Source organism: Podarcis filfolensis, assembly GCF_964270895.1.
Source record: "Podarcis filfolensis genome assembly, chromosome: 11".
NCBI classification, from domain to species: Eukaryota; Metazoa; Chordata; class Lepidosauria; order Squamata; family Lacertidae; genus Podarcis; species Podarcis filfolensis.
The window spans coordinates 42,187,270-42,208,400 of NC_139613.1; the positions used below are offsets into that span (position 1 = coordinate 42,187,270).

The 21,131-nt window shown below is 41.3% G+C and overlaps 1 protein-coding gene across 5 annotated transcripts in view; it reads right to left on the reverse strand.

Annotated features, from left to right (window-relative positions):
* MCC (MCC regulator of WNT signaling pathway) overlaps positions 1-21,131 on the reverse strand; it is a 208,797-nt gene that overhangs the window by 71,305 nt on the left and 116,361 nt on the right. For all 5 annotated transcript variants that reach the window (XR_014539771.1, XM_083576624.1, XM_083576627.1 and 2 more), the window contains 2 exons: positions 10,497-10,610; positions 1,581-1,723 (listed from right to left, as the gene is read on the reverse strand). Coding sequence is in view for 4 of the 5 variants with exons in the window: in XM_083576624.1 (XP_083432750.1) it covers positions 1,581-1,723; positions 10,497-10,610 (257 nt within the window). In the remaining variant the exon portion in view is untranslated. The remainder of the gene's footprint in view (positions 1-1,580; positions 1,724-10,496; positions 10,611-21,131) is intronic.

The window sequence follows — 21,131 nt, forward strand, 5'->3', positions numbered from 1 at the left end:
CAGCATTCTCATCTCTCCTAAGAAATCAATCTTCTAACATTAAGATTCCTCTCCTATGGAGCATGAATAAAGTATAATGCTTTCTGGGCAGCGAAAATATATATGAGATATTACACAAGTGTCATGAGCCAATTAGGAGCTATCTTGAAGCGAGACACCTACAAATTCATTAGTAATTAAGGACTTTGCAGATAACTCATTTTGCTTATTTCAGACTTGAGATGTGATTTTTTTTTCAGGTGCAAGATCTTCTGTTACTTCAGAAGTAAAGCATAAGCTACAACTGTAAGATCTAATATCGTTCTGTGGTAATTTCATAGAGCTGATCACGAATGGAAGAATATATTCAACTTAGGAAGAAGCATGAGGAGCTAAAGCAGCCAATATGCAACAAAATTCCTTCAGCTCTAGACAGATTTCATAGATGAATTCCATAGCTAGTATTGCCAGAGATGAACTTTGTAGAGAGTACTAACAGACATTCACAAATACCAAATGTATCTGAAAGAGACAGCATCACACTGAAGAGACATAGAAGAAACTCAGTGTCATTTCCATGAAGAATCCAACAAAATCTGAACCTGAACACCAACTGGGTCCTACATTTATGCTCCAACCATTATCACCATTGCCATTTCCCCATAGACCTTTCAATGAAATTTTCTTTACAAATTGTGTAAAGAAAAACAAAAGCCACTTTAGAAGTTTCACATATACAACCAACAAAATGCAAAGTTTAGTTTTCACAATAATGGTTTGTGGCCCACTGGTGTATCTCAAAAGGGAGGATTAGAGGTGTTTTGGCTGCAGATCTATTTACTTTGGGCAGCACAGTATATATCTGGCTCAGGGGAGAGAAGTATTACTGGATGGATAGCTCAGTCAGTAAAGCATGAGACTCATGGCTGTGGGTTTGAGCCCCACACTGGGCAATAAGTTCCTGCATTGCAGGAGGTTGGACTAGATGATCTTTCCAATTCTACAATTCGTTGACTGGGCAAGTGTATGGAGAAGCAGCAGCATACAACTGTAAGGATTAAGGGATATAAAACAAGGAAGTTTCTAAGCAGGTACGTGCGTGTGTGTGTGTGTACACATGTATGCGTGTGTGTAAAGGTAAAGGAACCCCTGACCATTAGGTCCAGTCGTGACCGACTCTGGGGTTACGGCGCTCATCTCACTTTACTGGCTGAGGGAGCCGGCGTACAGCTTCCAGGTCATGTGGCCAGCATGACTAAGCCGCTTCTGGCGAACCAGCGCAACGCACAGAAACGCCGTTTACCTTCCCGCCGCAGCGGTACCTATTTATCTACTTGCACTTTGACGTGCTTTTGAACTGCTAGGTTGGCAGGAGCAGGGACCGAGCAATGGGAGCTCACTCCGTCGCGGGGATTCGAACTGCCGACCTTCTGATCGGCAAGCCCTAACCTCTGTGGTTTAACCCACAACGCCACCCATGTCCCTTTGCGTGTGTGTATATGCAACCTAATATGATTAGATGGGAGCAAATATTTATCGAAGCTCAAGAGGCAGCTTTATGCTGGTGTTAGGCTGACACAATTGATAAGGGACCACTCTACCTTATAGTAGTTCCTTGAAGTCGATCGATTTTCTTATTTAGTTCCGCAATAATGCTGTGGAGCTCTGTGATCCGTTCTTCATAGCGAAGCGTCGTCCGCTCTTGCACATCTTCGTGCTCTCTCATTAGGTGGGACTGCTCACACTAAAACAACAGCAGCAGAATAAAGACATTCAGAGGAACAGCATGGGACATAATGGGGAGCTATATGGAAATAGGATGCAAGAAAATGCTTCACGTAGGACTCGGCTAAATTAGTAAAGGAACAGCAATTTGAATGCGCTATAAACATGCAGCACCAGATGGCGCCAGAGAGCAGGAAATTTTAAAACGCGATTTTCCATAGCGATTTTTCTCTTTTGTTATAACGATCTAATTTCTGACTTACAGTGTGTGTGTTTGCTGTGTATAGATCCACCGGCAGTCTCTCACAATCCCACACTTAGGAAATATAAATATAAGTTTTGAATAGGAAATTATAAAGAATAGACCTTAATTTATAGTTTCTCAAAGGGAGGTGTGAATATGAGATTATAAGCTATAAGCAACACTGCTTTTTGTATGAATTGTGTCCTTTGGTTGTTGCCAGTCTGAGTAGAAGGCAGAAGAGTTGGCTGAAGAGGCAGCAGTAAATGAGAGAGTGGGTAAAGACTGACATCTTCAAATAGTGTTCAGTTCAGAATGTGATTTTCTGTTAGTTCAACAGTAAAACTGTCTTTATAATATGCTGTGAATCCCTTTTAATGTCATGTTTGACTTCTCTCGTTTAGCTTACACAAAGAAAACATATCATGATGCACATTACTGTACCAAATTACTCTCTGGCGCCCATGAACCCAATCTCAGGCCTAGCAAGCTGCTAGTTTCAGACATCCTTTGTCTTCGATCTGAAATAATATTTCAGACATGTCAGTGTGTGACAATTACTTTCTGTCAATAAATAAGAACTCTGCTTTACCAGATTTCATCTCTCAAAGTGGTGCGCTGAAGAGATGGCCATTGCTTATTTTGACTGAAGATATACAGACTGGTGCTAATGGACTTTAGCCACAGTAGCTATCCTGGTCTCTCTCAAATCAATGGACAGCCAACATTTTTCAAAATAACCTTATCTGATGACAGACACATACAATGAACACTGCAGTACAAGAGCAAGAGATGGCACCAAATCTTTGAAGAGGAAGAGGAGGAGGAGGCATGGAAGATAAATGTATATACCCCTGCTCCCGTGGACCCTTTAAAAAGGAGCTCACAGTCTTCCAGCACAGGAATAGGCAAACTCAGCCCTCCAGATGTTTTGGGACTACAACTCCCATCACCCCTAGCTAACAGGACCAGTGGTCAGGGATGATGTGAATTGTAGTCTCAAAACATCTGGAGGGCCAAGTTTGCCTATGCCTGCTCTAGCATTTGGATCTAGTTCAAAATGGGCTTGATCCTGTTGTGCTTGTTCCTTCATCAGTTTTTCCTGCAATATTTTATTAAGAAAACATCTTGCTGTCCATCCTTAACCTCTTCTCCTGCCTGCAATATTCCTCCAACTAAACCTTGCATCTTATCAGATCTTTTTCTTCCCTCTTTTTTTTCTGTCTCTCTTCTTAGTAACTATCCAGGATATAATAAAGTCTTGACAATATGCAATGTTACACAGGATAATATGGGGCCAAAACTTTCCTATGTTTATCCCAAATTTATTATAGACTCTTTTACCCAATTAAGCATATGATGCACCTTGCTCCGTCTGTCTTGTTCATCATAATCCAGGCCCTCAGTGATATAGAAACCTAATTTTGTTCAATATCCCAGCATGAATGAGCAGTCTGCAATTCCTAGGAACGTAAATCTGTCAACAGGGCAATATTTGTTGATATTGGGAGCCACCAACATAACCTCTTTAAGATTTAGCTGCATGATACACGCTTTGATATTAGGAAGTTTTTAACCTGCCCAGTCTGGTTTTCAACCTCTATATTCTACTGAGTGTGCATGGTGTAAAACCTACCATATCAGCCTTCCCCAAACTAGCTGTGCTGGCTGGGGCTGAGGGAAGTTGCAGTTCAAAACATCTGGTACCAGGTAATAATAATAATAATAATAATAATAATAATAATAATAATTTATTATTTGTACCCTGCCCATTTGGCTGGGTCTCCCCAGCCACTCTGGGCGGCTTCCAACAAAGATTAAAAATACATTAAAATGTCACACATTAAAAACTTCCCTGAAGAGGGCTGCCTTCAGATGTCTTCTAAATGTCAGGTAGTTGTTTATTTCTTTGACATCTGATGGATGGGAGGGTGTTCCACAGGGTAGGCGCCACTACCGAGAAGGCCCTCTGCCTGCTTCCCTGTAGCTTTGCTTCTCACAGGGAGGGAACCGGCAGAAGGCCCTCGGCGCTGGACCTCAGTGTCCGGGCAGGTTGGGGAAGGCAAAGTCACAAGGGCTTTTTTATTGGTTTCAAATCCTAGTTCTTCCATAAAATTTTGTCAGCAGTGCTGATACTCGTTCTACTGAGGTCGCCTGGGGCCTCAGTTCACAGTCACATTTTCTTTACTTTTTATACTCTTCCTTTTGACAGTCAGTCCACTTCTCTTGGCCTGCAACATCACTGCTGTGTCACGAAGCATTCTCTTTCTACTCCCTCCTCCTCTCTGTTCTTAATAGTATTTTCAATCGTTTTCAAGGTACAGTCGAATCTCTGTTTATATCACCCTCTGGTTACGTAAACTACAGGATGCACGTGCGGCAAACCCAGAAGTATTTGACCAGGTTTTGCCCCCTCACGCATGCGAAGAAGCGTATCTCAAGTTGCGGGAACCTTGGGATCCTACCACACCTCTGGAACAGATCCCGTCCACAACCGGAGGTAACACTGTATTTCTACTTAGCAACAGATGAGTCAGCAAATTCTGGAAATGAGTAAATACGCTGGTCACCTGAAGCACTCAAATAGCTGACCTTTTCCTCCTTTTTGTCAGTCTTCCTGCAATTTCTTTAAGTTTGACCACTGAAGCTAAATATCAGCATTTATTAACCTTGTTTGTTTTATATTGGGCATTCTCTATTTAGTGGCAATTAAAATGTTTGCCACTGCTAACATATACCTTCCAACTCCATATGTTAACTCCTTACATGATTCTTAGTAAACCTGACCAGACTGAGCAATGGTTCTATGAGAATATGATATCAAATCAAATTGTTTATTTGTACAAAAACACATCCCTGGGTTTCTTTTCTTTCTTTCTTTCTGCATTCCTATCATGCATGCAAGAAATCTCTATCAGGCTTCTCTGTCTTTTTCACTGTTATAAATGATGCATGGTATCATGGGTATTTACACGCACACACATGCAGACTCTTTTAAAAAAATGACAAAATATTTTAATATCACTGAAGTATTTAAAAACACATGTGGATCCAATAATAAACAAACAAAGACCTGTTTTCAATATGCTTGTCTATAAACTGATGTGCTCCTCTCACTCTAATATAATTAGTAGCAATATTTTTGTTTCATATGGCAATCATAAATGAATGAGGCTTTGCCGTTCTTGCAGTTTGCTGCTACTTTCAGTCTTGCAGTACAAAGCAGGCTAATGCTAAATTCTACAACACATTTTCCCACTCGTCATGGTTGTCTAATTTGTTTAAAGTGGAACTGCCCAACTGAATAAACTAAAAACTAGATTGTTCCAGTCCAAAAACATAAACCTGAGCAATACACCAGTATATTGGAGTATATCTCCAATATTATCCACCACTGTCTGCAATGTGCTAACATCTTTTTTCCAAATAATCTTTCATATATAAGCACACAGAACTCTGATTTACAAGATTATCACAGAGATACTGAATTCATTTGGGGCACCAAGCCACAATTGAAACTACTGTATGGTCAATTGCTTTTCTGTAGTATTTTTTTGTAGATGAACTTTTAAAATGGAAGATTTAACTATCATAAGCAGCAGCGGTTCCAGAAAAGACGGAAAGTTTAGTTATTTTAGCCTAGCACCTTCCTCTTCATGTTAGAGCCCTTTCCAAAATTCTGGCCACCATACATGTTTATAATTGCACTCTTCCATAGATTTCTCTTTAAATATCTGATCATCCTTCTACCACTACACTTTCACACAGTAATTATAGGTAATTTACAATTTTACCATTTCAAAACTAAAGTCCCAGGTCTTTGTTTCAGTGGTCAAAGTGTTGCAGTTAACAATATGAGGAAGGAAAGGCTATGTTGATGAGAATCAACGAATTCTTGCAAATGTAGAGCCCTTGCTTGGAACAGGGTAGAATAAAAATTATTTCCAGGCATGAAAGACATGAATAAACTTTTAGTTTCTGGGATAGGGATAAGAAGGGCTCACAATGAAGGAAAGGTACTTGGAAAATCTCAAGAGCTAACAAAAAGACAAATCAAAATACAGTGGTACCTCGGGTTACATACGCTTCAGGTTACATACGCTTCAGGTTACAGACTCCGCTAACCCAGAAATAGTACCTCGGGTTAAGAACTTTGCTTCAGGATGAGAACAGAAATCGTGCGGCTGCGGCGCAGCAGCAGTGGGAGGCCCCATTAGCTAAAGTGGTGCTTCAGGTTAAGAACAGTATCAGGTTAAGAATGGACCTCCGGAACGAATTAAGTACTTAACCCGAGGTACCATTGTATAGGGTAAGAAAAAGACATCAGGCCTGGGATATTAGTACAACAGCAGGACTGCCTTGTCTTTTAATACACTTAAGTTGCAATGCATTCAATGCAACACTGAATGCAGCTGTATTATTGTACTGAACTAGAAGGCCTAACCTTAACCCCCAGAGCTGTGGTAGCATTTGCTCCACAGACTGAGGCAGCTGCACAAAGCTGAAATCAAATCTTTGAGCGATGGGAGATCCACGGCAGGTCAGGACAGTGCAAGTCATTACACGATTCAGCTGTATCTAGAAAACCATCCAATAGTTTCTACAGCTTGCATGGCATTTTAAGCCAAGGAAGAAGCTTTGGGACACTAACAGCTAATTCACTGTTGTTATCTTAAAGCTTGCACTTTCGTCATTTTTGAGCGAGGGACCCCTCAAAGCCTCACTGAAGCACGGTTTTTCTCTTGATAGTACAAACGACGTACTGTTCAAATATATCAGTGGGCAGATGAGAATGATTAAGAAACCTGATATGTGGATGTTGGGTCTGACAAAGAGAGCATTCCAAAGCAAAACTAGCACCAAACCAAAACAATATGTCAAGAACCCAGGTCAGCTGTATAATCACTCCAAGCTATTTCCTCACTCTTATGCCACAGCAGTGATGTTCCTGGGCAGTTATTTCCCAATATTACATTCCTGGACCTATTGTTCCAATACACGAAACTAGCTATTGCAACAACACCTTAGGACACTGTCTCTGAAACTTGTGTCTCCAGCTGATCTCATCATCCCTGACCACTGGTCTTGCTAGCTAGCGATGATGGAAGTTGTAGGCCAAAAACAGCCAGAGACACAAGTTTGGGAAACCCTGCCTTAGGATAAAAGTGCAACATAATACACCTTCTATTATCATCACAGTATGCATAGCCACAACATGTCTAGTTGCTGTTTCTTTTCGGGGAGAATTGCGTATCTCCAAAAATCTCCAGTTGTGTAATGCTTCCTGGCAAAATAGTCCTTTGGAGGTTAATGAATGCTCTTTTTGATTATGCATTGCCTAACTTTTCCAGCAGAGCTGTAAGGAACAAGCAACAACCCATTAGCATGGGATTCCCAGATGTCTATTATTTGGCAATTTGATGATCTCGACATGTTTGCTCACTTGATACTGTAGCTTCCATTGCTTATAAGCTCCTAAATTCCATTTTGTAAAGAGGTTGGTGCTATTGTGTAATGGGCACAAGTGTTGTCACATACAGGAAGCAAGTTTGTGAATTCTGACTATATTACAACTCAAAACTACTTGGAATTCATAAAACTGAAATGCTGTTAAATTTGTTCCTTACTCAGCTTTGGTGTTGTACTAATTCCTGTTCAGCCTGATCCAGAAGTGATAATTTTATTTTCTCCTTGCTGCGAATGGGCTGCTCTGTTAGCAAATGCCTCCTTGACTGGCTTTTTACAAGCTCTGTCTTTCAGAAATTGACAAAGGTTGCACATAACCCTGGGACAAACCATGGTTTAGCATGAATGAGAAGACTGACCTCTGCCCGGGTCCTGCTGCTGGCACACTACCCAAGGTTACCCCATGGTTTGGTTTCAAGGGACATCTGAACCTAAGCTTGTGGTTTGTCTTCCTCCTGACAAGCCAAGGTTTGTTCTTAGTTTACCATTTGTGGTTTTTCTGGGGTTCAAGAATAACACCAAGATAAACCATGGTAGTATAGCAAGACCAGGGGAGGAGAACAGCAGCCATAATCTTTTCTCCAGTAACATGCATATTTGTTCATTCACCCTGTCTAAGCCATAATTTGCCTCAATCTTAAATGCGAACTTTTTGTCAACACTGCAGGGGACAGATAATGCCCCCCACCTTTCCTAACCATGAATGTTTAAGCTTTAAAAAGAGGTGGAGCAGAAAGACTTTTGACTCACTTCCAGATGCCTATTTAAGACATGCTGTGCCAGAGCTGATCCAGGGCCAGGGAACATGTGGCCAATACCATTTAAAATGTCCCAAAACAAAGGAGCCTGACAGTATTAATGCAAAACTTAGATCCTGCTTTGTATTCCCATTTTAGGCAGGTGGGATAGGAACGCAACCATCTAAGTAATCTGCTATTTTGCCATCATTACCTTCTTTGAAGTAGTCTAAAGGTAAAGGTAAAGGGACCCCTGACTATTAGGTCCAGTCGTGACCGACTCTGGGGTTGCGGCGCTCATCTCACTTTATTCGCCGAGGGAGCCAGCATACAGCTTCCGGGTCATGTGGCCAGCATGACTAAGCCGCTTCTGGTGAACCAGAGCAGTGCACGGAAATGCCGTTTACCTTCCCGCCGGAGCGGTACCTATTTACCTACTTGCGCTTTGACGTGCTTTCGAACTGCTAGGTTGGCAGGAGCAGGGACTGAGCAACGGGAGCTCACCCCGTCGTGGGGATTCGAACCGCCGACCTTCTGATGGGCAAGACCTAGGCTCTGTGGTTTAACCCACAGCGCCACCCGCGTCCCCTGAAGTACTCTAACTTTACTTTAATATGAGTGTTGCTTTTAAAGGGTATCAGCTCATCTCCACCTTTTACAAGAGAAATCATCTAGATAATTTGTTACATACTTTGTGTGAAACCCTTTTCATGCGTGAAACCCTTTCCAGCAAAGTGTGTAGCAAATTATCTAGGCAGGCTCTCTTGTAAAATGAGAAGCAAGAATTTTGAGTGGGTCAAGCAAGTCTTCAAGAAGTTATTCCCTCACAGCTGATGTTTATTTAATTTTTGGGTGTCCAAGCTGGACCTAAAAATGTAACAATGGAAATTAAGAAACCAGCCCTTGCCAGCAAATTAAAATCCAGTAATGGCTTGGAATGAGTGCTTTATTATGATGCAAATGAAGCCTGGTTAAAAAGCAGTACAAAAGGGCTAGCAAATCCTATGACAGATAATTTAACCCTGCATTCCTCTTCAAGTCTGCAAACCAATGATGCACAACAAATAAAAATCAGTGTTGCTAATGCAAGACAAATATCTTGAATTGTTTACTGGGTTTTTTTTGCTCACGACACACATCCCTTTGCACTACATTGTGCTCTTTTCACTGAAAATGGTGGGCACATCTACAGGAAGTATACATACGATGCTTGAGTCAGAGCAAAAACATTGGGCAGTACTCATTGTAGCACGATGCACAAGCAGAAATACTTGTGCTGAGGGAGTAAACTCCCCTCTCGTCTCCGCAACGTGTTTTTTCTGGGGGTTCTCCTGACCCTCTGAAGCAGATTGAGGGGAGGTGAAGGGAGAGGTGGAAAAGCCCCATTGTGCTAGTGGGAATCCTATCCACTGTCTTTCTTTTCTCTCAAACTAGACTGTATGTCAGCAAAATAAATCTCTGTTTTACTGTTTCTGAGCAGAACTTCATGCCATTCATATTTATTTAGAAAATGTATACCCTGTTCTTCAAATGCATTTGCATCAGTTAGGATGGCTTACAACAAATAAAAACACAATGAATTAAATAAGAGAGTTGAAAAACATTCAGAAATGAGTGTGTGCCACAAGACATTCTGCCTAGCGAAAAAAAGGATGGGGAGAACAGGAAAGCTTTAACCAGTTGTTGGAAAACAGTAAGATGGGACCAAATGAATCTCATAGAGTAACGTACTTCTCAACTTGGTCATGGTCAATGAGAAAGCCCATCTCTTGTCCCAGCCAACAGTGACTCAGTCTATGATGGACACAGAAGAAGGGCCTCTCCAATAGATCTTTGGGAGCAGCAGGAAGATACAGGAGGAGACCAGCTCCTTGAGTATCCTGCAACCAAGCCATTTAGGGCTTTAATGATAATCAACATTAAGATTGTGCCCAGAAACAGGTTGGAAACCCTTGCATATTAGGGGGTAATATGATTCCATGAGCTTGTTATGCAGTCTGGGCCAACTGAAATATCTGAAGACTTTTCAAAGGTAGTCCATGCAGAGTGCATTCCTCTAATGTAAGTAAGGCGCATGTTTCTGGGTCTTTTCAGGAATGGGTGCTGGTGGCACAGCAGCCTAAGCTGAGCAGAGTTATTCCAGGCCACAGCCTCTATCTGGACATCCAGAGAGGTGTTCCTTTTACCCACTCAACAGCCTCAAACAAACTACCAATTTTCACTGTTTGACTGTTAAAGCCTCACTTATTTGACAGCTATCTTACAACAGTGCCTTTTATTTTTCTACCGATTAAATTGTGCGAAGCCTTGAGAGCAAATACCATTTCAGCGGCTGAACAATCACTTACCTGTGCCTTTGCCAATTTCTTTTCCAACGAATCCCTTTCTCGTTCGGTTTGCTGTAGGCGTTTGTTAAGTTCCACTATGTCTCCTTTCAGAGATGCCAGCGCTGCTAAGTGGAGCTGTAACACAAAAACAAAGTGCAGCTAAAATTAAACGTAATCTACAAAATGCACCACTTCCTTATATGTATTCTGGAGCAGTATTGGTGATACAAGTGTCTGAAGCAGGGTGTGATGTTTCACACTTCAGAATTTGTAAATCAAAAAGTAGGACAAGCTATTATATGCTTTCATTTGGGACATTTCCAGCTTTACTGCTGAATACATTTGCTTATCAGAACATACACCATAAAAAACTTAAATGCAATGGAGTCTAATATAATTGGAAGTTCCAGTGCATTACTCTTTTAGTGTGACTTTAAATGCAGAATTCTACGTTACCGAAGACTTCATATACTTTGGTTCACTTTTATGCCATTTAAGTCTCCCAGCAGTCTGTTGTCTGAAGAATTCTTCTTCAAAACCTCATCTTCAGCTGACACAACTAGAGCTAACCATATCAGACTGTTCTAACTCACTTATCTTCCACTTTCTCTCTCCCCCTTTTAAACCCTCTTCTTATGTAAGAATCTTTCAATCTCTTGTGCTTGTGAAAATTGAATAGTCACCTCAGAGTACCCTTGAATTATTATTTTTGGTTGCACGCTAAGAGTGCTACTTAAATGGTATGAAAAATACATATATATAAATGTCTGGATAAAGCAGTTCTCCACAAAATATGGAACAAAGCCATAATCTTAACCCTTATCCATTTAGCTTGAATACCCAATGCTCTCTTACTCTGAACCTAACATACACATCACTTCCTATTTTTTAAAGGTTCTGTCCGAAGCATATAAACTCTGGCTTTTTTCTGAGTTTATTTCAAATTAATTCTGACTTTTCAGCATTCTGTTAGGATATGAAATGCCTATTCTACCCTTCAGTATATTATTTTGCTAGCTGCAAGCATTTGCACAACACTCCATGCAGACTCAAGAGCAAAAGCCTTGCTCACGTCACACCAGCTTGACCGGACCATCAACCAGACATGGCCATCAGCTTTGGCTTGGTCAACCACAATTACCATTTATAAGACTTAACATATTCTTTACATCCTTAAAATATCTGGTATTTGGGTGCACGTGAGGATTATATGAATGAACCAAAATACTATTTTAGAGAAAAATAATATTAGTCATCGCACAGAATTTTAGCTATAAACTTGCAACTTTGGTCAGTTTATAGATATAAAAACTCAAGGGAAACACACATTTCCCTCCACAGCTTCAAAATTGCCAGGAATTTTATATCTCTAGTACAGACTCTTATACTGTGGTACCTCTGGATGCGAACGGGATCCATTCCAGAGCCCCGTTCGCATCCTGAGTAAAACGTAAGACACAACTGCGTGTGTGTGGGTCGCTTCTGCGCATGACGTCATTTTAAGCGTCTGCGCATGCGCGAGTGGTGAAACCTGGAAGTAACATGCTCCATTACTTCCGGGTCACCGCGGAGCGTAACTTGAAAACGCTCAGCCTGAAGCACATCTAACCTGAGGTATGACTGTAGTAGAGCCCACATTCCCAGCATGTTTAGTTCTGTCTCAGAGACGTCTACACTGGCTTGGACCTATCCACGGAATGGAAGATGGCTGGATTCTGAAGGATGTGCTCTATGGGGAGCTGGCTTCAGCTACCAGGCCCATTGGCAGACCAACTCTGCATTACAAAGATAAACCCCACAGCGTGGGAATCCCTTGCAGATGACAGCAGCCCCCGGAGACAGTCAGGTTGTGTATCCACAGCCGTGACCAGAGGAGAAATGACGGCTGGGAGGAGCACAACTGGATGCCTTAATCTGCCCCAGCTGCACCAAAACATGTCTCTCCCGTATCGGTCTCTAGAATCTTCCAACCGTTTGGCTCCATCCCCAAAGGAACACTCCTCTATCGTCTTTCCCGAAACAGATGGATGCCAGCAGTACAGACTCTGCTGATATTGTCCACATGTAAAAATAGATGCCTCAATCCGAAAGCTCCCAAACAGAAGACATACATGTTTTATCTGAGGGGAACTGTGTCCCATCAGACATAGAAGAGCTCTCTCTGGCTAGCTAGTAATAAAACTTAACTACAGGTTGCATGACTTGCATGAAGCTGCTACAATTAGCTTTTAATGAGCTGCGTTTTCAAGCTATGCCCTTGGCCATCCTAGATGGACGATTTAACAGGGTACCATACGAAGACAGGCTTCTGCATATGTGGGCAACCGCAGGTGGAAGACATCTTGCGCTATTTACTATATTGCCCACTATACATTGGACTTAGGAGGTGGTTTCTCACCTTACTGTCCATACAGGAAAAATTTCTCTCCCTGGCAGATGTAAACACTAATAAAGTCTCCCTTTTTGCTTTGGCAGCCAAAACGATTAGAAAGGAGACCCTGAACAACGTATCAGTGTAAGGGAGACACAGAGATCTAAATAGAGACCATTATTTGGGGACGTGACACCCCTTTTGCTTGTATTCATTTTCTATTCAGATTTGTCACGGCCAATGGCTAGTACAATAAAGTTATTTGGATTGGATTGGACTAGCTAGTAGTCTTGTATACCTCTAATCCAGTTTATTACCACATAAAGGCTCTGCTACTCGTAAGATTTTTTTTCCCATCAGATCTACCTGTCTCATCTGATATTATTTATCCATTCTGCCTGTTCACATTGCCTGCATAGTTTCTGTAGGCACTCAGTTCCCATTTACTCACTGCATGCTGCTTCTGAATCTGACTCTAACTATATAAATGGCCCAGATTTGACCGATGTGTCCATCTTACCTATCCATTGGCAGAGGTTCTAACAAAATATAACACAAAGTACTGTGTCTCCCGGAAGAAACATGAACTTTTTAACTGTGGGGCAGAAGAATAAGAATAACCTGTGCTCCTATGCCCTGGAATATGTACAACTCAGATCTGGCATCACAACCAACACCACCATATATTTCTTATAGCTATGTTTCTACAAGAATGACAAAGGAAATACAAAGAGGAAAATATAAAATAATCCAATTCTTCTCTTTGTATTCATGAACTAAATCTAAAACCATTTTCTCTCAGGAAACAACATTTACTGAATGGTATAACAAGGGCATGTTTTGTTTAGCTGTCAAGCTACTGGTTTCTAAGATAAATATATCTTGCAAATCTCCCATGCCACACAGCTTCTAAGTCATGGTGAATGATGATACTTGCTTCTTCTTTTTTTAACATTATCTGTTTGAATTGAATTTAATGACAAAACCAACCAGCGACCTGAATACCAATTTCAATGTATGTGGTAGCAAAAACGCTGAAATTACTGTGTTGCATAGAAAGTTAGCAGAAGTCTTATAGTAGCACATTTGGCAACATTTCTGTGGGCTTAACCGGCATTGTGAAAAGGTCAGTTTTGATTTCAAGACGGGGGGGGGGGGGGATTCACGAATCTGAGTTACATTTTCTGCAGGCAAAGTCGATGTCCTAAAAGACCTGTATTGCTGCACTGTTCAAAATTGGATTTCATGATACAATTTGTTGGGTAACTTCAAATATCGCAGAAGCAAGGTAGGACTGAAGCAGTCAGTCAGCCTGGGAAATAATGGCATCTGAAATATTTTCTTGAGGTGACTTCTTCCCTCAACTTTAAAACAAAGTCTAAGAAATATAGGGCAACCACAGTAAAAACAGGACCACAAAGTCAGTTAGCATAGTACCTATATATAGAGACCAAAAGCATAGTAATTACAAATGGCATAAGCGTGCATTTGACTTAGACTCGCAAAGGACACGCACAATCCTTCTCTATACAAACAAGTTGCTTAGCTTGTATGTCAGCCTCACAGAATTGCTCAACTGATCTCAGAACCCCTGTAAAGTTTCAATGCGTTAGTATTTCACAAGACTATATGCAAGGCAGTCGAGCAGAAAGAGAAAAAATACTGTAAGCGCCACAGATTTCTACAGCAGCATGTCTTTATTAGCCAGAGGGTCTTTTAGCAGTGGTGGTAATTGTTAATGACAGAATAACCTTCAATGTTAGTCCATGGCTATTCATTTTAAAGTTTTTTTTGTTGCACACCTTGAAGACTAGCTTATTTGAAGAGCCTGGGTTTCCATAGTCTACGCTCCATTTCATCAAAAGCTGCAACCAATTTCACAACCAGCATTTAATATCTTATTATTTCAGTTTAAAAGAAAAATACTCTGCAGAATCTTTATCCTAAAGCGGAATTTCATTTCTTCAATCAGGTTTTACCATGAGAAAGCAAATAACAGGCAATTAAATTTTGTTATCATTTGCTATCCTGTCACCTCACCATCCATCTACCTGAACCAGGGGTCAGCAACCTTTTTCAGCTGTGGGCCGGTCCACCGTCCCTCAGACCATGCATGTGGTGGGCCGGACTATGTTTTTTTAAAAAAATATGAACAAATTCCTATGCCCCACAAACAACCCAGAGATGCATTGTAAATAAAAGAACACATTTTACTCATGTAAAAACACCAGGCAGGCCCCACAAATAACCCAGAGGTGCGTTTTAAATAAAAGGACACATTCTACTCATGTAAAAACACGCTGATTCCTGGACCGTCCGTGGGCCGGATTGAGAAGGTGATTGGGCCGCATCTGACCTGACCTGACCTGAACTAACTTTGGAAATAATATTCCTGGGTGTTTTTTACTGCCAGACTTCTTTGCATTTTTAAACAGGAACTGGTCTAGTCTATGTTGACTACTAATATGTACAGTTAACAAGATATATCAATGTCCACAAGCTGGAATCTTCTGGTAGTGAATTCCTTAATTTAACTAAGTGCTGTGTGAAGAAATGCTTCTTCTTCCCCTGTCCTGCAAACAGCACCATTCAACTTCATTGGATAACTCATGAGTTCCAGTATTATAAGAGGGTTCTCCATCTCCTCTTTTGGCCCACAGTGCATAATTTTATTACAACTCTGTCACGTTCCCTCTTTCTTCTAAACTAAAAAGCTCCAAATTTTGTAACCTTTCTTTGTAGAGAAGTTGCTCCATTGGGCTGTCTTTTTCTAGGTCCCTCCCAACTCTACGATATTCTTAGCCAGGTATGGGTAGAATTGTACACAACATTTCAAATACGGATGAACCGGAGAGTCATTATGTCATTATGATATTGTCAGCTTAATCCCTATCATGGCGATTCCTAACAAGGAATTTGCCTTTTTCACAGCTGCTGTTAAGTGCATAATGAATAGTATCACTCCATGACTACTTTTGCAAATTGGTCTTTTCCTTGGGGGGGGGGGGGAATAACAGAAGGCACCAGATCCTTGTTCGGATAATACCATTCCTTTTGAGACTCGATCTATCAGGACTTTGTTCTTTAGTCACAGTAAGACAGGTATCAGCTCTGAAAATGTAGAGGAAAACCTGTGCTTCTACTACTGTTCCACAAAGGCGTCATGATGTTTCTGGTGTCTGTGCTCAGTTTCAATTTCACCCCAAATGATGGCTCTATTGCAAAGAGACACATTTCTTTAAAGTGATTGATCTATACATTAATAGTTTGCTCAGACACTTTCTCTCTCTCAATTTTGTGCCTTTTTCTAAAGCTAATATTACACAAAGACACACTTTTACGACACAAGTGATGAAATGAATGTAATCAAAGTCCATTTCAGCAAATACACTGACAAGATGGGAATGGGAAACCTAAAGGGTAAGCCATCTTCTAGAATTAGTGACTTGACAACTCAGAATTCCCCAAGACAGTCTTGCTGTTTGATTCCTAAAAGACCTGGAATGCTGCAACCAATTGGCCCTTTTAAGCATCCATCTGAGAAAAAAGCAAGAATTGCTTTTAAAAGGCATCATTACATTGCTGGTGATTTCCGGGGGTGGGGGGTGGGGAGCAGAGGACTTCACTAAACTGTTACTTTTGTGAGAATCTAGGATAAAGAGGTAGAAACAGCAACAGATTCAAGATGCAGCTCGCCCCCTGTAGCTGAACAAACTAAAGTAGCTACCATCGGATTCGTTCCACGTATATACGTGAGAATAGCTATATAGAAGATGTAGAAGGAATCATTTGAACCCCAGTCTAAGATACTTGATTAGCATGCATCTTACAAGACATTTTGAAACGCACCTAAATTCTTGAAGTGCAGGAATGATCAATCAATGCAGAAAGTCTCTAACACTGCAAATGCGCAGGCCCTCCTCCCTGCCTATCATAACCGTGAATATTTTGCTAGCGCATATATCAAAATCAAACTTCTCTAGCTAGAAAATCGAGTTCTACAATAAAAATGATCTATATAGATTCACTTATGTGTATCTGTGGGCATTGCCTCTCATCCTAACCTACCTCACAGAACTGTTGTACAGATAAAAGGGGCAGACTTAAGTGTATGTTCCTGAGTTTCTTGGAGAAGTTGAACGCTTTGTGAGAAGAACATTTTGGCTCCCAAACGCCGCAAGCCCGGAAGTGATTGTTCCAGTTTGCGAACGTTCTTTGGAACCCAAACGTCTGCCGCAGCTTCCGATTGGCTGCAGGAGCTTTCTGCAGCCAATCAGAACTTCCGGAACGGATTCCGATCGATTTCCGAGGTACAACTATAAATGCACTCAGGCCCTGTTCAGAGCCTGTCTGAGGCCCAGGGCGGAAGTCTTGTTCTTGGCATGACAGCCTAAGTCCAGCAATACCCTGGCGAGGCCCCCTGGCCAGCCTAGCCTTCTGAGGCCTGGGACAAATGTACCTGGATGACGAACACCCTGTGCGGGTCTGCATGCATTGTTATGTCCTCCTTCCATAATTCAGGCTGCAGTGATTTTTTCGGGAGGATGGATAGCCTTGTGGCTTAATCTCAAAATGGCAGATTCCAATCCAGAAATTGTATGTGCATACATGACAAGACCACCAAATTACAGTGGTACCTCGGGTTAAGAACTTAACTCTGTTCTCATCCTGAAGCAAGTTCTTAACCCGAGGTACTATTTCTGGGTTAGCGGAGTCTGCAACCTGAAGCGTATGTAACCTGAAGCGTATTTAACCCGAGGTACCACTGTACTCAACCCCGCATCTGAAAGTGCATGTAGTTGCATTTGCTCACATAAACTCCTTGCTGTTTTTTCTTTCCTCTCCTCCTCCATACCAGTCCACTCTTTCTCCCATTATCAAAATTTGTAAGCTTCACTGGGAAAGTGACTTTTTTTTATATCTGAAGTTACTCTTTCTACTAGGATAAAGCATCATGCATTATGACTACACTATACAGATAGAGAACTTTTGGTAGGAGCATACAAAATATACACACAAAATAGATATGCAAAAACTAGGTTTGCTGCTCCAGTACAAATGTTTTGCAGTATGTTGCAGAAAGTTCATACGTTTTCAGTAAAAACAAGTTGCAAGAACTGATCTGTCTGGATGAACAGAACATACTTCTCCCAAAAAACAAGCCGAGTCCAATGTTCTCACACTCTCTTTACTTCTAAGTAGAAACAAATGGGTGAAGACCAAATAACACAAACCTCTGGGCAATAGTTTGCCCTTGTAATGGTATCAAAATTAAAAATTGATTTCCTCCTTACGGCTTGCTGAGTCTTTCTGATCTGATCACAGTACTCTTACCAAAAGCCAACAGATAAAAGGAGAGCCAGACACTCATACCCCTGTTCTAAAAGCATTTGATTCAAGTAGAACCCATACTGACCTTGAAATAACTTCTGGCTTCAGGAATGGATTGCAAGGCAGCCTCAGTCAAGGGCTGTGCTGAACAGCCAGCTCTTTCCTTCCATCCCTGCTCAACCCTGCACTCCACCCAGTCTAAACAGCACCGTGACAAAACAGAAATGCAACAAACACCCTGCGCTAATTTGTTTTCCCCACAGAACAGGTTTTCAAGATTGCATCAACCGCTGGATCAAGAAGCTTCTCCAATGTTTTAGAAGTAGTAAAAAATATAATGGAGTCAAGCGACACACACTCTCTCTCTCAGACTACTGCATCCACAGTGTCCAAATACATTTTTTTAGAGGGAAAAAGACTGGTGGATAGATAGGTGGAGCAACTGCAGTCCCTTAGGACTGGTCTGGAAGCTGCAGCTGGCGCAGAACAATGCAGTCAAGTTGCTGAGTGAACAGAACTGGCCCACTGATCAGCTATCTGCTCACATTCAAGGTTTTGTTAACATTTAAAGCCCTGAACAACTTAGAACCAGGTTACTTGAAAGACCACTTGCTCCTGTGGATCTGGGGAAATTTTACTCATGGCACTGCATTGTACAGAATATCACAGCACAGTGACCCAAGAATGGAGATTTTCTACTGTAGCTCCCGTTCTGCTGAACACCTTCTCTCTGCCATACATGAAGCAGCAACCACCAGCTGCTTCAGATGCCTTCTAAGACATCTTACCTTCTAAGCCTTATGAGGAACGGTTGAAGGAGATGGGTATGTTTAGCCTAGAAAAAGAGGAGACTGAGATATGATAGCCATCTTCAAATATCTAAAGGGCTATCACATGGAAGAGGGCACAAGCTTGTTTTCTCCTGCTCTAGACAGTGGGACTCAAACCAATGGCTTCAAGTTATAAGAAAGGAGACTCTGACTAAACATCTGGAAGAACTTTCTGACAGCAAGAGATGTTCAACAGTGGAACCATCTCCCTCGGGAGGCTTGTGGATTCTACTTCCTTGGAGGTTTTTAAGCAGAGGCTGGACTAGATGACCCTTGGGATCCCTTCCAACTCTACAATTCTATGATTCTAAGAGGCATCGTTCTGTCCAGGAGTTCCCCAATTTCCTGTTTTGTGTGTGTGAATCCCCGAATATGCTTTTTATTTGCTTTTTATGTTTTTATACTGTTTTGTTGTCAGGATTTTAAAAAACATTTTAATGAATATTGTTTTTACATTGTACATAGCATACACCTCTTAGGTATTTTCGAAATATTAAGCAGTTTAGAGGCACTTTGAAATAAATACAACAAAATTGAAAAGGGGGGTGTAGGCACATTTTCCAAGCAACCCTTTTTTTAAAGAGTCAAAAGAACAAGTATCCTATACTTGAAACTAGGTTTTCCAAACACCAGGTTTTACAGTGATTTTTAACATGTCAACAATAAAAAAATACAGCAGAATGTGCATTACAGGGTACAGAATCTTGTTTGTTTTTTCAGCTTGTAACTCTAGCAATGTGAAATGAAATTGTGGACTGAACTCCAAAACATATATACATTTTCAGTAGAGAGGTGCATAATTTAGCTTGCCCGTCTGCTATTCCTACCCTGCAAACGCCAGCAGCATTGACTGGGTTGGAATGTGCTCAGAGCAATTCCAAAGAGGAAGCTGCTTTCAAGAATAAAAAAGGAAGCAGTCTCCCTTGTTCACCTCACGGGAGAACAAGTTGCCATGGAAAAGTTATGAAGAGTTGGGGGTGGAGGTCAGAGAAGGAAGGGGCCTGAGGTACGTCGCTCACATCTGATTGGCTCATTTGTTTTTATAAAATAAAACTTTTGAAATGGGAAATTTATTTTCTGAAGTGCTCGTTTTCCTCATGAAGTTGACCTATATGAGCCAAATATTCACTGCAACTGGGCAACTAAGAGAACTGCACAGAACAGTCATCTCTCGTGACAATTCATAATTTAGGATGCAGGTCACATAAAGGGGCAGAGTCATAGCAGGAGCAGATGGAATTGTGTAATAAGCTTGTTCACAAGCTAGTAACTTCAGAGTCACTCCAGAGCAGGTTTCAGTGTGTCAGCAAAATAAAGTTAAATCATTCAGAAGCACATACAATATTTATACCTTCTGTTCTTCTTGCATTGAGAAATGCAACTTACTAAGCGTCACCTTGAAAATGTACAGCAGAGCTTTCCAAACTGTGTCGTGACACGTTAGTGTGTCGGCTGCAGAGTGTGGGTGTGCCGCATGAATGCTCCTCGCGCTCTTATAAGGGGTTAGTTTAACCCCTTGCTAGTAAAACTGAATTACTGTGTCACAAAACAATGCACGTCTAAGAAGTGTACCACCAACATGAAAAGTTTAGAAAGCTCTGGTGTACAGGCTTAAAATAGTATGGAAAATGTGTTGCTGCTGCTGCATTTGCATCCAGAAAACACCTCCTGAGTCCTGCTCCAAAAGATTAAGCCTTCTTCCCCCATTCCATAGCTTTATTTGAGTATCATTGCTTCCTTACTGAACAAAACTCCTCCCTGCCCAAGGATAGGCGAAATCAACATGCAACGTTAATTGGCTTTCATACTATTGTTATGCTGTACTGTAACAAGACAATTAAGAAACTCTGCATTATTATGGTGCCAATATCAATTGTCACTATAAGTAAAGGCTGGCTCACACCATGAGGTTCTTATACATGCAAGCAGGAAATTCTAGCCATCCTTGCAATGTCTGTGATAGATGTACTTATTCGGGTTGGGGAGAGGAAGTATTCCACAGAGTGCAGAAAATGCAGCCAGGCCATGTCTATCACTACAACACAAAATCACATTTTCTTCTACTCCCGTGACTGCCTTTAACAGGACCAACACTCAAACTACTTTTTCCCCCTTTGCCTATAA